This window comes from Zeus faber, assembly GCF_960531495.2.
Source record: "Zeus faber genome assembly, chromosome: 6".
NCBI classification, from domain to species: Eukaryota; Metazoa; Chordata; class Actinopteri; order Zeiformes; family Zeidae; genus Zeus; species Zeus faber.
The window spans coordinates 13,750,779-13,768,840 of NC_137201.1; the positions used below are offsets into that span (position 1 = coordinate 13,750,779).

At 45.8% G+C, this 18,062-nt stretch overlaps 1 protein-coding gene across 1 annotated transcript in view; it reads left to right on the plus strand.

The window, feature by feature from the left end:
• brsk2a (BR serine/threonine kinase 2a) overlaps positions 1 to 18,062 on the plus strand; it is a gene marked incomplete at both ends in the record, with an annotated part of 201,978 nt that overhangs the window by 149,314 nt on the left and 34,602 nt on the right. The window contains one exon of the mRNA XM_080001763.1: positions 12,766 to 12,882. Coding sequence (XP_079857889.1) covers positions 12,766 to 12,882 — 117 coding nt within the window. The remainder of the gene's footprint in view (positions 1 to 12,765; positions 12,883 to 18,062) is intronic.

The window sequence follows — 18,062 nt, forward strand, 5'->3', positions numbered from 1 at the left end:
AGCGACCTCGGAGACCGCATCTTTTTTCTTGATTGTTTTTATGCCAACAAATGACAGTTGAGGCTAAACATAGAAAATATGTTGAGGGGGTTGTTTTCTGGAGGCAATACAAGATTATATGCACGGCACACATTTGTCATCAAGTTTAGAATCTGCACTTTGTCCCAGTTTTCGCTGTTTGTTTCTCTGTGCTGAGTCAGAGAAGCCATCAACAAAAACATGAGACTGCTTGTTACCGCCGGCGATAAAGCCACTCTGAGCGGGTCAAAAACTGATAAGATGCGCTGTCTTATATGAAAATACCGTCTCTAACAAAGTGAAACCTCCTCCTCTCGAATAATGAACAAAACCATTCCCACAAAAAATTTCCCTCCGTCTGAATCGGAGAGACGGAACTCTCTGAAGTGCTTCCATCTCTCTGTGACTCATTATTTGGGGGCGTGAGCACACGCTCCCTACCCCTTCCCTCTTCCCACGTTCTTTCCTGCAAATATCCGCGTTAAACAAGGAGGGTGTTATAGCTTGGATATGAATGAAAGAGGGGAAACCTGCGGAAACGGCTCCATTCATGACAGCTTGTTCCCTCGTTGCCGGGGATCGCTGCCCTTTAGATGTTTTACATGTTTCTCTTTCGGCGGGAGGAAGCGGAGTTCATGAAGGACGGTGGAGGAAGCAACGTAAGAATAAAAGCAATAAGGTGCAACAACGCATAAATAATACGAAGTGGGCGAGTGAATCCTGGGCGATTTTAGAGTCTCGCTTCATGCGGATTAGGCGGCCGAACGGGCCCGTCACCGTTGTGCTGCATTTATCGCGTCGTCTCAAGGTTCCCCGGGAGTGATCTACAAATCTATGGGGGACAACAATGACAGGCAGGTTACAAACGAGGGCGTTCTCACTCATATACATGGTGAAACTTTATCGATCCCTGACCCTGATAAGGAAGTCTTCTATTTCACTTGGACCCTCTACCGGACAGGTTGCGGCATAAGGTGGATTACAGCGCAATAACCCTGAAGCCGGTCACATTTCAACGTCAGGCAGGGAATCTTATAGACCCTTTTCCACCACAGGAACCGTTTTAGGAACTGGGTCTTTTTTCACGGAGGGAACTTAGTTCCAAAATTGGCTCCAGTTGGATATTCCCCAAAAAGTCGAAAATGGTACCTTTTTGGGGACGAGGAGCCATTGGTGCCATTGTAGCACTAGAGAAAATTTAGATTATTCTCTCGCAAGCTCCGTCAGAATGGTGCAGCACACCAACCTCAAATATCAGTAATCAGCTCTTTTATCAAAGAAAATGTAATGCCCGCTCCGAGATGGAACGCCAGCAGCGACCGATGCGACCAGCATGCGCCTAAATGACCTTTCTCCAAGTCGATCTCCATGGTTCCCAAGTCCAGTGGGAAAGCAACAAAGAAGCCTTTTAGGTGCGGCTCCGTTTCTGAGCGCTCTGGGTCTAAACGGTGGCTCATTGAGTTCCTTTACCTCGGTGCAGGGGCAGCGTGAAGCCATGTCCTGCCTTTGAGAGACGATCTCCACCACTTTCCAAAGGTTTTATCTTAGAATGTCGCCGTTCATTCCAATTACGTCCAAATTTATAGAAGAGAGGATTTTAGCAGTATCTATAGAGACGTACATGCATACATGCATGCATTAGTCTTTCATTTGCATAATGTAATTGTTGACAAGCATGGAAATGAATACCCCTTACAAGCACTCAGTGTGCCAGTCTGCCTTACTCGCAGGCGCCCGACAGAGGTGTGAATTGATTGAAGGGAACAAGCTGGTGCTGTCCTCCACCACAACACTCGACAGGCTGCTCAACCACTTCTCATCCTGCTTTCGACCCCCGGAGACCGAACCTGCGAGCGACTCCAACTTCAGGAATCAGTCATCTGTCCTTTACTGCCACGGCCGGTTAGCGGCGCCGGCGTCACTCCGACGAGGACTCTCGGTGTGTGTTGCCACCCTTCTGTGTCCTCCATCCATCAATGCCTTCCCAGCTCCCATACATTCCCATCTCATTAAGAACCGAGGGACCATATAAAGGTTTGGATTTCTGACAGAGGTGGAAAAACAGAGGTTTTTATCAGAGGTGGAAAAACCGACGGCACAAGATGATATCAGTGCATTCTCGGTACAATGTATCATGTTGGTGGCAACATCCACAACGTCAGATGAATATAGCCATTGCGGTATCGATCCGTCCCAAAGCAGCGGCCAGTGTTCAGCCGTCATTCGGACGAACAAACTGTGACACCAAACTACTTGTGTCCACCCACTCCGATTACCCCTCTCTATCATGCACACACAGAGGGGTGGACGGATGGAAGACACACTCATTCATGTTCGAGCACAAGGATGCATAAACACAAAGTGGCTAAACACAATAATCAATGGGGGATTTCAACCGGGCTGTAGCATGTTTTCTGCCCTTTCCCACCCATCTCCAGCCTGCATAGTAATGACTCATCATCATTTCCCCTGCACACGCATCCACCAACACACTGCCTGGTGTGCCTGTGCCTGTGTGTGTGTGTGTGTGTGTGTGTGTGTGTGTGTGTGTGTGTGTTTGTGCGTGTGTGTGTGTGTGTGTGTGTGTGCGATGTGAGGACCTGTGTGTGGGCGTGAGATAAAGACTATCCGTCACACAGAATGACTCCCAGCATTCTGCCCAGTGAGCAGTTATTGTCACTGCATCCTGAAGTGGAACACACGCACAACACACACACACACACACACACACACACACACACACACACACACACACACCTGGTCCAGCATTCACATTAAACCCACACACAGAGCATCAGCATGCATTTCATCTGAATCGGGCTGTTTCTCTGCCGCCCTCCCTCGGCCCCCTCCCATCCCTCCATCTCTTCCTGGGACTCGGGGACCCATTACTCGCTAATGGTCCCACTGAGGCCAGGAAGGCCATCCCCTCTTGATTAATAATTTCACTTATTTACCTCACAGTACCTATTTATTGTGTCCTTTCTCTCCCGGTTTTTCTTCCTTCTCCTGTTTTCTTTCAGCCCATTAATGTGCCCTTCCTTTTACACATGCCCGTGATGAAGTCATCCCACACCCTTTCCTCCCTCCCTCCGCGTCCCCTGCCATTCAGCGAACGTTCCCCTGACTTTCCTCCTATTGTGGCTGCAACAATGCTGTTTTTGTCGATCTCCAGTGTGAGAGGCGCCCCCGGAGGTCTGTCCGTCTATCTCTCTCTGCCTGTCTGTCTGTGTGCCTGAAACTATCATCATTACGGCTGATGGAACACAACACCGAATGCGCGCGGGGGGGGCGGGGAGGGGCTGATTATATGTTTTCCCCTTGGACCCGTGTCACTTTTTCTCTCATGTCCTCGGTTAAAGCGTTAAGATGTGACTCCGGGTGGGGGCGAGGATAGCGAAGACGGTGGAGCAACAGCAGCGGGAGAAATGGATGGGAAAAGGCTGTCGGAGGGTTTGGTTTATGTCGGCAGGTAATGGGTTAACAAGGAGGATTCGCTGGGAAAAGGGGGAAACCGCTTCACTGAAACACTCCATTAAAATATTATCGGTTAGGACTTCGATTGCGCCCCCTGCGGTTACAGATTAAACTACTGAAAGAGTTTTCAGTAGGACCTTTTTTAAGCTTTGAGTAAAGAGAAGGAAGTTTGCTCGAGCCCTGATTGAAAACGTAACCCCATCTTTCTTTACACACTGTATAGGTGTTCTGTGTTTGTGAAATCAAATCTAATCAAACAGTGTGACGGAATGCTAAATCTGCAGTATGTCCATTTAAATGCCTAATAACTTGCTCCGAGCAAAACGGCAGAAACAGCCCCGTGTCATTAGGCGGGGCAAGAATTAAATTAAAGAAATCAACAACTTTGTGGAGCGCTCAACAGAGCGGTGAGAAAGAAAGTTGTCCTCTCTTTGCTTATGTGACGGGGTAATTAGCCCAAAGCCTTTTAATTGAATCTGCTCGGCCTCTCCCACTCTAAATGGGTCTATGGCGGCTCAAAAAAAAGTGGGGTGGAGGGGGTGGAGGGCGCGGAGTGCGGCGGAGGCCAAACGGGTGAATTTTCAGCCTGTAATGATGTTAACACCCACTCCAGCTCACGACGGCGGCGCCGGGGCCCCGGCTCCGTTCGGCGGAGAAGCAGAAAGGGCAGAAACAGAATTTTTTCTTTTTTTGTAACACGCGATTGCATGACAGAAGTACACGTGGGCAGAGGTGGGGTTGAGTTCATTAGCGCTACGTAATCACTTCAGCGCGGTCGCTCGTGGTCCTACGGAGAGGGCGATATTCAATACCGTGCGCGTCAGAGGCGTCACCACGGGAGGAATTTAATTTGCCAGGTTTGGGAAGGGAATATGGGCTACGAGGGCTCATCACCATGAACATGTCTGGGATATTATGGGAGAGCGAGCCCCGGGAGGAAAGAACCATTACCGCCCCCTGTAAAACACAAACCGTCAGCGCGGAAGGTGCTAATGATTACGGGCAATTAAAAGCTGGATGTTAGATTGCAGGAACCATGTCTAACAGCCCCACTGGGGGATCAACCTTGCTTAGAGCGCACGCACACACACACAAGCACATATGTGTACAGTGTCAATTACCCTGCACCGAACTCAGTACTCTATGACACTGAACACTGCTTAGGTTCCCACTGAACTGGGCGTGTTTTCACAAAAAAAAATCTGCGCCTTTCGGGCTTCTGGTCTATGGCTCAATATGTAATCATCTTACTTAGCGCTGGACGATCTATCGATTTGACATCCTGGTATGAGATGAGATAATATTGAAGTATTGTGATGAAGTTTCTGAACTACATAGATTGTTCCGTGATAAGTAATGCCTCTGCATTAAATAGATAGACAGACAGACAGAGAGACAGACAGTTAAAACAGCAGGCAAATAAAGTCATTTTAAGGTAATATTTTTGTAAATGGCTATATACAATAAACCCAAAAACTAACTCTAAAATAACTCAAACCCATTTCAATAAACTATAAGAATGTACTTTAAAAGACAACAAACAAGGAAAGTAATTCTACAAGAAACAAAGAAAAAAATGATACGAACAAGATAAAATAAGTTCAAGTTCAAGAGATTATTTGTCACATACATATAAATATGGTCATACATATATGCAGTGAAATGTCATGACACCCTCTGATTACGCACAATAAGCTCTATAAGCTTTTAAAATGCTAAAAATATTTCTCAAATCTTTATTGTGCGTAAATATCCTCGTAAATCACCAATAGTCATCCCCGAAGTGTTGTCAAATTATCGATGTCGAAATATTGGTAAAAAATATATATTGTGATATTTATTTTTGTCGTAATCACCTGGACCTAGTCCTACTATGAACGCATAAAAATAAAAAATAAAAAAACCTGCTGTTAGCGTAACCAGAAGAGAAAAACATAAACATGCATCACATGTGATCTTTCCTTTTTTTGTCCTCAATTTGTCTCTGAAACTGATTCCTGGTGTCTGTTTCCCCACATCGGGTTTTCCCTCTGCGGAAGTTTCACTAAGTTACCTGCCGCTGTTCAACTTGATGAACGGCTCCCGTCCCGTGCAACATGGGGGTATAAGGCATAGATATCCCCCCCGCTGTGTGCCGGGTGATATTCCAGCGGCAAAGGGCAGCTTAATGTGTCACAGAGACACTTTGATGTCCTCTTATGGATATCAGGGCCGTGACAGCCAATAAAGCACCCAGATGCAATTTGTCCCCTTGATGTTTGCGGTGGGTAAACACACCTTTATCCTCCTCTTCCCTTTTCACGGCGGCGTCTCCGGGGTCTCGGCTCTTTTGTTGCCGTTTGCATGCACCAACGCCAAATTTATGCGTGAATGCACGGCAGTTGTTTACACATTCGTCGCGTGATTTAATGTGTGCCTTTTTGCACGTTACAGGTGGACGCTTTTAGAGGATGCTGATATTTACAGTGGCGTTAAGTCGCGCGCGTCGTCTGAACCGGGGCGGCGCCCGGACTTATTAGTGCGCCCCCCCCCCCCCCCCGGCGCCGCCGCTTGACAAAAGTTTGATCTGCGTCGTTTAACACGCCACGTGGGTTACGTGGCTTCTGTCGTCGGCGTCAGATCCAATTATTCCGCGTCTCCCCCCCCAGGCCTCGTCTCCTGGATTCTGTGTCGACAAAGTTTGGAGGTAACCTTCTGACGTCTGAAGCTTCTCAGCTATTTGTATTTCTATTAGACCGGATATTCTCAACCTTGGGGTCACCTGGTGTGCTCATGGGTTCATGGTACTTTTCTAAAGACATATCGACATATTGATGTTTCGTTGATGTATTTTTAATTCAGAAAATGTTAAATATGTCATGAAATATATCATCATTTCTATGTAATCCATTTGGAGCTTTGGAGAAAAATAGCCTGTACACTGAGGGGCGTATTCACAAAGCGATTGCGCGGCTTCTGTGGCCGCTGAACCGGCGCAAATGAGAGTAAAGCGACTATTTCGGTGTCTAATTCGGACCTGGTGGTAACTGCACGAGACCAAAAAAAAAAAAAGTCGCCGCCGTGTGATCGTCTTGAGAGATCTGGCAGAACTGAAGTGCATTTATAAGGGGTGTCACGCCCTGACTTTCCAGTGACCGTAAATAATATTTAGACATTATTATTATTATCATTATTATTGGGGTCCGGCCCGCGGTGGAGCGCAATTGTCATTTCTTGTTATTGTAAGAGGAAAAATTTGGGAAGATTCTCCGAATTTTGAAGCCTAAAACCATCTGGGAAAAAACCAACTTGTTTGAACCGCGCTCTAATGAAGTCCTCGTGGTTGAAGTTTCATCCAAATCAATCCACATACAGAGTAGATATTAGGGAAAAACAGACCAGATTTTGTAGTGAGACCAACGAGACGGTATGTCTGAAGCCGAAATATGTCCAACCCATCTAAAATGACCCCTTGGAAGACAGACTTCAGCAAGAAAGTAAGCTAGAAACGCGGTTCAAGTGTGGTCTCAACCGCTCTGTAACAAGGATCTCTCACATACGAAGCAGATATTACAGGAAAAGAGAGCAACTTTGACCCGATATATTCAGCTGGTCTTTCTGAAATGGGCGAGATGAGATTTACAGTGAGACGCTTTATGACATGATCATATTATTTAATATAAATGTACAGATTCCCATTGAGGATGTCCAGTTGGACCGTGTCCATTGGGCTAAAAAACTAAACTCAACTATACAAAGTAAATATGTTAATGACACTGCTTTCGATAATTGACATATACGACGCACAACATCTACGGTCACAGAAACTCCAGATGTACTTCAATGCAGCAAGGTTAGTTAGAACAGTAACAACATATACAGGTAGTCCTCACTTATTGACATACCTGTTTAACAACCATTGGGACTTAGGACCAGCTCTTTGGCCAGTCTGTGTTGTACGCTGCGTACAATACCACGACATCTCAGCATCAAGCATCTCAGTGGCACATCACCCACTATATACACTATATACACTATATATAATATATACACTATATACACTATATATAATATATACACTATATACACTATATACACTATATATAATATATACACTATATACACTATATATAATATATACACTATACACTTTATATAATATATACACTATATACACTATATCTACTAGATACACTCTCTTCCTCTTCTTTCGACTGCTTCCGTTAGGGGTATACGTTATATATACTATATACACTATATAGACTACACTATATATACCAGGGGTGGGCAAACTACGGCCTGCGGGCCGGCGTTGTTTATTCCGGCCCGCGAGGCATTTACATTAACAACAATTCTATACTATATTTAAATTTGTAGTATTCATTTTGCTGTTATTTTGCTGTAATACATAATGGGTCACTCTTCTTCACTTCACCTGATCGTCACGTATGCATCGCATGCATTGCAAAATGAGCAGACAAAAAAAAACGCAAAATTGACAACGAGTGTGGGGTTCTCAACAAGGATTGGATTGCACAATATATTTTCACTGCATCACGATCAAAGGCGGATGATTTCCTCGAGCTGAAAGACGCACACTGGCTTTGTGATTTGGCGTTCGCCGTGGACATACTGGCACACATGAATGAGCTGAACGTGACGCTACAAGGGAAAGATCAGTTTATATACGACATGCATTCAAACGTGAAAGTTGTTTTCCGGAGGAACTGAGGGGGAGGCCGACAAGTGCAGCGGAGTGGACCCCTCCTTGGACTCCCAGAGGGAGGATGGCCGCGACGGCCACGCCGCTGGTGCCTCGGTGGGCCTCTCTCCAGGCCAGCACTGTAGGTGGCGGTGTGTCCGTAGGCCTCAGCGTGGTCCTCTGCGAGGGCTACGGTGGCTTGGAGAGTGGCTGGTCGGTGACCACAACCTTCCCCCTCATCTCCTGTAGCAGGGGGACGGGGGGACCCGGCAGTTGTTCCTTTCTATCTGGCGGTGCTTTCCAGAGTAGGATCTGTATGGCCTGCTGGCGCTCCCAGAACGCCTCCTGGTCCTGCTCACGGACCCTCGCCATTTCCTGGAACTGCAGGCAGAAAAGAAAAGGCTCGCTGGCAAACAACAGAAGCGTCTACAGGTCTTAATCCATGCATATACGTAAGTTTAGGACTTTAGTCCTGTCGCTGTTGGTTTGGTTCGACGCCGCTTCTCCGCCACGCACCCATCTCCCTACTGTGGGGAAAAACTGAGATTAAATCACCCTCCCTTGTATCGCCCAATCCCCAGCATTTTATACATATAAATTATAAACATAAATTATAGATTTACTCAAGCTATTTAAATGTTTTAAAGGCACATAAACCCAAAAATACAAAGTAAAACCTAGGGTCCCCACCCGGTTACGTCGACACGCGCAATGCATAACCGGGTCATCAGGTTTCCCCCCTTATGGCCTGGGGGAAGAAGCTCGTCTCTCTTTTCTGGTCTTGTAGCTGCGGAGGCGCCTGCCTGACCGCAGCCACTGGAACAGTCCATGGTTGGGATGGTAGGGATCCTTAATAATCCTATTAGCCCTGGTTCTGCACCACCTGGTGTACAGTATAAGTCCTGTAGGAGGGTGAGTGTCGTCCCAGTCGTACACTCAGCCGAACATTCCCCTCTCTGCAAGGTTTTGCCGTCCTGAGAGGAACATTTCCCATACCAGGTGGCGATGCACCCTGCAGGATTCTCACGGTGGTATGAGAGTAAAAGGTTTTCTGGATCTGTGGGAGACTATTCCTTAGAAACATCCTCAGTTGTCTGAGGTCATAAAAGCGCTGTCTTGCCTTTTTCACCAGAGTATCTGCGTGTAATGTCAATTTCGGGTCCTCAGTGATGTGTACACTGAGGTACCTTGAGATGCTCACCCTCTCAACTGGGGCTCCATCGATGGTGAGGGGGGTGGAGATCTTCTGCTGCATCCTTCTGAATTCAGCGCCTTGGTTTTGCTGACGTTCAGGTAGATGCTGCTGGTCTGGCACAACAGTGGCAGGTCCTCCACCTCTCCCATGTAGGCCTTTCATCGTTGGTGGAGATCAGGCGCACCATAACTGTGTCGTCACCAAACTTAACGATGGTGCTGGATCTACTCTTGGCCACACAATCATGTGTATACAAAAAGTACAGCAGAGGACTCGGGACTTGGGGGGGACTCCTGTGTTGAGGGTGAGGGGGGTTGAGGTGTGGCAGCCCACCCTCACCACCTGTGGTCTGTCTGACAGCAGGTCAAGGACCCAGTCGCTCAGGAAGGAGGACTGTCCAAGTTCCTTGAGCTTGGTGACCAGCCTTACTATGGTATTGATCTGAACTACTGTATATTCAATGAACAGCATTCTCACCTAGTCCCACCCCCAGCCCCGTCCCCCTTGCAGCCAAGGTTGGATTGGGTGGTGTGCAATCTATTGCTCGGAGGCCTAAAAATGAAGCATAAAATTAGCGGTGCCTACAAAACAATAATAAAAGTAAAAGAAGAACATTTCTTAACACTGTCTAGTCGTTGCTGTTTATGATTATTCATTATTTAACGAATTATATTAGTTGATGAAGTCCACATTGTTTTTCCTCAGTGACCTGTGGAGGTAGTTTCTTGAAGATGGGAGTAATTATTGCACACTTTCAAAACTTTTTTCAATTAAAACAAATAAGTAAACCGACATCTCCGTTTTTTAACCTCTTGTTTGAATATTTCAGACTTCCAGTTCTTCTCCGACACCCCGGGTTCTCCCCATTGGTGTGTGAAGACGGTTGTTCTTTTCCATAAATCTTAATTTAAAAAATAAAATGATAAATCATTAATTCCTGAGCTGCACAATCATGGCCTTCTCTCTGCTCCAAACATCTCTTCCGTCGGTGGGTTTCTATGGTTACGCGAACACTGGAGTTCACACGTGCACTCGTGCAGAGTTTTCCAGCTAGATGAGCAAAAGGAAAGTGCTGGAACGGAAGCTGGAGGAGGCGAGCAGGGTTGAGTTTGGGAGGAGTGGGTAGATGAACAGTGCTCCATGGTTCTGAAGCATCGTCACCGCTGTTGTAAAGCTCAGAGGAGCTCAGTGCCTGGATCATTCATACTGGCATTCCATCCCATAATGCACTTACGGTTGCATTGGTTTGATTTGATGCAAGGAAAAACAAAAATACTGGTGCTTCAGTACATGTGATGGAGAGTTTGAACATGAACAAATGACTCTTTTGCCGAACTGACTCACAACCACCAAGTCATTTAAAAGATTTGGGGTTTTTTTTACGAACAAATCGTCCAAGTCTTTCATCATTATACACTAGTTGTAGTGATTTTATTTAATGAGTTTAATCCATTAAATAATTTTCTCATTATTTCCCCTTTTTACTGTTTGTGATGCTTATCTAATCTGTCTACCATCTACTCAAAGGAATTTGTCCTAAAGTGATGAAATGTTGAAAAAAAAAAAATCCATCAGAATGCTTGTTGTACATTTAAAAAACACCTATTCAATAAAGTTGTATAATCTTTGACCTCTCATAATTGTTTTTCAATTAAAAACACACTTTGGCACTTTGTAAAACAACTTGCTTTATACAAATGTCTATTTCTAGGCAAAAATAGACGTGCTGGCCCGCATTTGAAACATTTGGGTTCGGTCACCCTAACTGACACCCGACCCTTATACAGTACAACAAATAACTTTGCCGCACATGTAGACTTCATGTGAATCAATGAATAATGTTTTATCATTCTATCTTCATTAATATGCACTGAGTACAATGCCTTGCTCAAGGATGCTTTGAAACTCCTACTTGGAACATCTTCCAACCAGGCGCTTTCTGACCGAACCCTGGCATTTGATACTCTGTCTGCTGTCACACTGCCAAAGATGATGTAAGTTTGACCCAATAATATTTTTAGGCGGCAGAGGCCTGTTTTAAATGATGCTGTCTGTGGTTTATTTCAATTATAGCAGGGATCAGAGGGAGTGCCAGTGAGAAAACAAACTAGCTGACAGCTAATCTCTCAGGACAGGAAATGAGTTGTGCAGCAGCCGGTGTCGTCTAAGGTTAAATGTTCATTGTGATGAGCCGCTCTTCAAAGGCAGACGTCTCCAGCTCGCGTTTTCCCTCCCCTGTTCATCATTAGTCTAAAGGCAAGATGAAAGTCTGATTCATATTGGCCTGGCTGTCATTTCCTGTGGCGTTATCCCTCTCCCACTGATCATAAAAATATTAGATAGACACACACTTTGTGTGTGCTTCTGTATGTTCATGTGGACGCACGGCACCGTAGACTTTCCTGTGAGTCACGGTCAAAGACAATTCTCCTCCCAGGGCTAAAAATGTGAAAGGGTTGATAAGGCACCAACGTCTGACTGCGTTCAAAATAGAGATTTAACCTCCGACACACTGATGACATACTTAAAACAAGAAAGATATACCACTCTGTGGTCCGTTTAAGGAGCGAGACGCGAAGTCCTCTGGTTATCTTCCCCCTCACTGTGTTCCGCAGTAATGAATGGCAGTTAATGAACATAACCTCCATGGCTGGCTCCCCTCGGTGCATCCTGCTCGGCCTGCTGGCTGTCGGCTGTCTGGGAGATGAGAGAGATTGGGAGTAGGGGGTACGGAAAGGTGGGGAAGAGAGGGGGCAGAGATGAAATGAACCCAGTAGGGGGCTGTCATCATTCTCACCGGCTCGGAGTCGCGGTGGAGCCTCCCAGTCGCAGCATGCACAGATCAAAGTGAGAGGTGGCATGGAGGAGAGGTACAGGTTTGCAGGGAGGAGGGCGAGGGAAAAGGTTGAGGTGCTGCGATGGTAATACAAGGTGTTTGTTACTATGGTTACGGCGATGATGCACTTTGGGTATATATGCCCTTGGGTTCAGAAACCCATGTGCTTGCATGTTTCTCTAATTTATGTTTGTGGCGGGTCTGTCTATCAGACTTTCTGCCCTCGCCACACAATTTCAACTTGTGTTTGGAGCATTATGTCGTATGAAGTTATTTTCGCTTGGGGCGACTGTGGCTAGAAAGGTTGCAAAGGTAGAGGGGGTTGTCGGGTAAACAGAGGATTGCTGGTTCGATTCCCCAGCTCCTCCTGGTGACATGGCAACAACAGACACTGAACCCTAAAATGCTCCAAATGAGCTGGTTGGCGCCTTGCCATCGTTGTGTGTAAATGGGGTGATTCATGCACTTTGTAAAAGTAAAAATTGTGTTCCTCGGACGACAAAGATCGCAGTTCCATTGAACTTAACTTTTCGACAACTTTCTCTTGTTATCCCACAGCCACAGGGACCTGAAGCCAGAGAACCTGCTGCTAGACGAGAAGAACAACATCAGGATAGCGGATTTCGGCATGGCCTCCCTGCAGGTTGGCGACAGTCTACTGGAGACCAGCTGTGGGTGAGTAATGCAGAGAAACACGACACGATTCGCTGCCATCGTCGTCGTCCGCTTTCGACAAAATTTTACACGACACAGCGTGCTCCCTCAAGGTAATGGTATTCCCCAAAATAATGTCAGCGCTAACGGTTGTTGCATAGAAAGGGATAGAAAGATAAAGAGAGAAAATAGGAGGTCTGTAGGGGAATGTTAAAAGGGGATATCTAGCCCTCCACTGTCAAAGCTTGCTGTTATCTGGCAGCGTTGATCTCCTGAGGAGAGTCACTGACTGTTTCTCAGACTGTGTTATCTGGCTGGGAGCAGGGCCACGGCCACGGCCACACATTACTGCTCTCCGTCTCCCCATATCTGACGCTGGGTTTTATGATCCCACAGTCACGACCGGTGCCAGGCCCATCAATCTCACAAGAGCTGTAATGGATTCCCTCAGAGGAAATGTCGCTGTTCAAACTGCACTCTGGGCCCGACGAGCACCCCCGCAACGGGACCAAAGTCCTCAAGCGGTGCCACTGTTTTGTTTTGTTTTTTTCCTCTAACCTCGGCCGCAACTAAAAGGTTTACAATAGTGCATGACTCTCCCGGAACTCGAAACCGAAATGCCACTGCGGTCTAAGAGGCAAGAGTTTTATTCGTGGGCGATCGGGAGAAAGTGTTTCTCAAGGCGCGCTGAGAGGATTTCGGTTCAGTTACGCTCTTCAGATTCTCGGTGACCCGCTTGTGTCGAGGGGGAAGCAGCCCTCTGCGGTGACACAGGATGCTGTGTACGGGTGCTCTATGGGAGAGGGAGAGAGAGAGAGAGAGAGAGAGAGAGAGAGCGAGAGAGAGAAAAACCCTGACATCTGTCCTCGGCTCGGATCGGATTTTGTCAAGATTAAACATCCCAATCAAGCCCCGTGCACATGCTTGCGAGCATGCGAGCCAGCCGCGCAGGCCAGGCCAGGCTTAACTCATCCCCCGACCTTGAGGGCACTTTGTCCTCAGCTTGTTCGGCAGTATCTCCCTCGCACCCTGCCCAATCTTCCCTTTCTCTCTTTCTACCTCAAGCACCTCAATCGCTCTTTATCTCCGTATAATAGTTTATTGTTTACAGATACACAAAAGGTTGCAGACACGTGCAACTGTGATGTCATTCACACGGGGGTTTGCTCTTGTGGCTCAATGCCAAAAGGACGGGTCAAGGCAAATATCAAAAGCAGTGACTATAAAACATAAATAATAAATAATAAAATATACATAAAATATAAAACAATATAAAGCCTACATTCCGAGGTTATTTGGTAGCGGAGGTAACCACAGCCCAGCTGCTGCCAACCCCGTGGAGGTTAATTCATTTAGATTTGATTCTTCTTCCTCTCATATACTGATACATGATACTTCCGCTCTCAGGGATTACGCCGGTGCAATTCCAGGTGCGGTGTTTCGTTAAAGGAGACTCTCAGCACGCGCACGCATGCACTTTGAACGCCCGGCAAACTTGTCGCGCTTCTGCCTCGCTCGGCGCTCTCGGCCGGACTTCCTGCCTCGCACATGCGAGTGTGCTTACATGTGCGCTTATCGATTGCTTCTGTTCTCCCGACTGCTCCGTCTCTAAGTGCCGATATGACAGTTTTTAATTAAACGCATTTATCTGGAGCCCTCTCAGCAGGCAGCCGCCTGACACAAATGTATTCCATTTGCCGCGGGTAATGAAGCCCGAGCGAGGACGGGACTCCCCTCAGGTGGAGACGGACGAGCCGCCCAGACCGGAGAGCAACCCGACGTGCCAGGGCTCAGACAGGCAGACTTATGGATGAGCGGCAGGAAGCGGGCAGATGCGCAAGAGCAAGCTCCCGCCTCCCACACGCGGAACCATACATTCAAGACCCTCGCAATCTCTTCGCTCCTGCTCCCTCTGTATCTCACTTTTTCCTCTTGCGCTTTCCGTCTTCATCCCTCAACGTCATTGTTGCCACGCCGTTCACCCCCTACTGTTTGCGATGCGTTCCACTCAGTTCCACTTACTGACGAAATTAATTAATCCTGTTTGCAAACCCCGGGAGTATCCGAGCTACGTTAGAGAAGATAAATTCACATATTTTTTGTTACAATCGAAACTATGTCTCATGGTACTTCCACACGGGAAACACTCACTGCATCCTCCAAACTGTGAGTGACTTAGAAGGGGTGCTACAGTCCAACCGCTCTCCGAACGGCAAAACGCTATTCGGAAAAAAACAAGTTGTTTGAGCTTTTAATTTCTATGGACCGCCGATCTTTTCTCTCCCTCACATCGCTGCAAAAAGCCCTTCAAAAGCCGTCTCCATCGTTTCTGATTTCCCCACTTCACAGCACTCTCACCAGCTCAGGCACAACCCCAGGACCTTAGATAAATGTCTTTTCTGTCTTACGCTTTCAGACGGGCCACTCACAGCATCTTTTCACGGTGTCAGGGCTGTTTGTTGCGCTCAAGATGTACAGTAATAAAAAAAAGACACAATTTCCCAGCACATCCCTGGCTATCAATAACATCTTTCACACATTTTTTTTTTTTTTTTTTTTGCTCTCATCGTGTGATGAGTAGGGTGAGAGTTGAGGGAGTGGATGAGCCTCGGTGAATAGCGATGGGAGACTGATACTTTTGACATACTTTGTGGGCTGTCTGTTCCTCACAAGATGGCATTTTTTTAAACTCAGGCTTCATCGGGTTTTTAATGCCTCCTGTCCCTGCAACACCCAGGTTTTCAGCAAAGCCTATTTACGTCGCTTTATTTTCAAGGGCTCTCTCTGAAGCTGACTTTTAATATGATTAGAAGAGTTGCGATGCTACCCGATATTAAAATGGGGTCATCTCAGCAGGAAAGGATTACATCATATCCATGTTTAGGAGCCTTTTCCAGGAATGCACTAGTTATGGTTTTTACTAATGCGATAGTATTATTTTGACAAATTAAAATACAGCTTTAGTTTAGATTATTTGTGCAAAATATATCTATAAAATGACAGGATACATACTTCAACATTGGCCAGTATGCACATGAGAAACCCCTTTTCTTACATTTGTTATGACAAATGAAATTATATTCCAAGTTACAATATCAATTTAGAAGGAAAAAAAAAGAGAAAAAACTAAATCAACTTTAAAGAATAAGTATATACGGTACATAATTACTACATCTGAATTCCACATAATTTATTTCAAATGGGCATCTGAATATTAAATTCAGTTTTACAAATATTAGTCCGTAAAGTCAAAATATAATTTATGAGGTCTTAATTTCAATATAATCCTTTAATTTATCCATATAATTTTTTGTCAAAAGTAATCAAGTTCTTTTAGGGCAGATTTAAGCTTGTTGATGTTATAAAACCCTAAACCTAATGCTAAACATAATTCTTGCCTTCATACCTTCCTGCTCCACTTACCTGTTCTAGATGAACCTATCTCACTTCATACTTACCTGTCATAGTTAGTTGTAGAAAGAAATCCAAGAAAATCCTTATGCCTATATGTCTACACACACATATCTACATCAAAAAGATAGTAATGGGCAGATTTATTATAGTTATTATTATTATTATTATTATTTCTTATTACAAATAACTACTGACCATACTTGATTTGTCTAAAAATGTCTTAGAAAGTTTTACATTTACTCTCTGATACCTGCAGACACCCTGTTGGGGGATTATCCCTTATCTTCAGGGGAGAGTTGTTTATTTTTAAATGTACATTTGCCTGCAGGCTGTGTGTTTACTACCTGAATCCTGTGAAAAAGCAATGCGTTCCTCTTGATTTGTTCATGCGTTGTGGCATTTCTGGTGCCTAACTAGTGCAAACCTCGAACTTGTGGTTTCCCCCAACCCACCATCTGCATAATGCACGATGACACCTGCAATCAGGGCGGCTGGCATTTGCATAGGCTCACGTTTGAACTTCTCCTCTGACACGTTTGTTATCTCACAACATTTTGACAGCCGAAGGAAGCTGAACCGCCGGGGCTCCTATTCATGAGCACGCCCAGACAACAGCCCAGGTAATGGGCGCTGTGTTTACAGACCTAGGATAGGCCCTCATTAGAACCCAATATCCTGCCATTAGATCAGACTAAGTAGGTGCAGAGAAATCAGAAGACGGGGGAAGAGGGCCGGGGAGAGAACACAGCATCGGCTTATTTCCGTGTTATAGAGTCAGAATCCTTGTATAATATACATCTAAAGTAAGAACTGTCCTGACCAGCGGTCTAATTAGAGAAAAATATGTTGCTATCTTACAGGAAAAAAAATGGATTTTGCGAATACGAATAAGGCCCTGTCCACTCGTATACACAGGTTTTTGAAAATGTAGTGTACTATTTTCTATGTGTTTTGGCCTCCCGTCCAACGGCGTTTTAGGTCACTTAAAACTAAGCTCTTGGAAAACGCCGTCCAGGGCTGAGATTTTTCCAACTCAGTTTTTCGTGTAATCGTGAGGGGCAGGTAAAACGTAGCTTTTTGAAAACGCTGAAGTCATGACCTCAACTTTCTCATTCATCGTCCAGGAACCGGGCCAGCGAGCGACGGCCGACGACCATTTTGATGTCTGCGGTGTTGCCAGTTAAAAGCTTACAAAGCCTCTGTGCCTCCAAATGCCTCCAACCATGCCCGTACGGTGTTTGCGTGTGAATATGATGGTCTGACGTGCTCTTTCACAACGGTATGACGCAAATGTGAATAATAGGGCTTTTCATTTTAGACACAACAAAATGGTGGCCCTTTTTTTTTCTGCGGTTATCTTTGACTTTAGATTTCAGACGCAGAAGAATAAGGAAATAAGCAATGCGCCGCACTCAAATCTTATCAGATAATAATACCATGATAAGAATTTAATGTGTTTCCAGAGCGGAGGTTTTGCGGGACAGAAAGCAGTGGCTGGAAAGGAGAACTACCGTAGGTACTGCGGTGTTGCCACGGTCACACACCGGCATCTGCTTCTAAAGTGGCGGTTGTGGGGTAGCTTCATAAATCTTAATATGATATTGACGCGTCAATCCAGCCGTTGGGTTTACTGTCAGCCCGTCCAGGTGGTGTGAAGATTAGTGGGTCCGTTCGCTGTCTGCCGTGAGACGATGTCCTTGAGTGAGCAACAGAAGGACATCCAAATACCTTAAGGATGTCAAAATTCCCTCCGCGCATCGTGATCTATGTACAGGGAAGACCGAAAT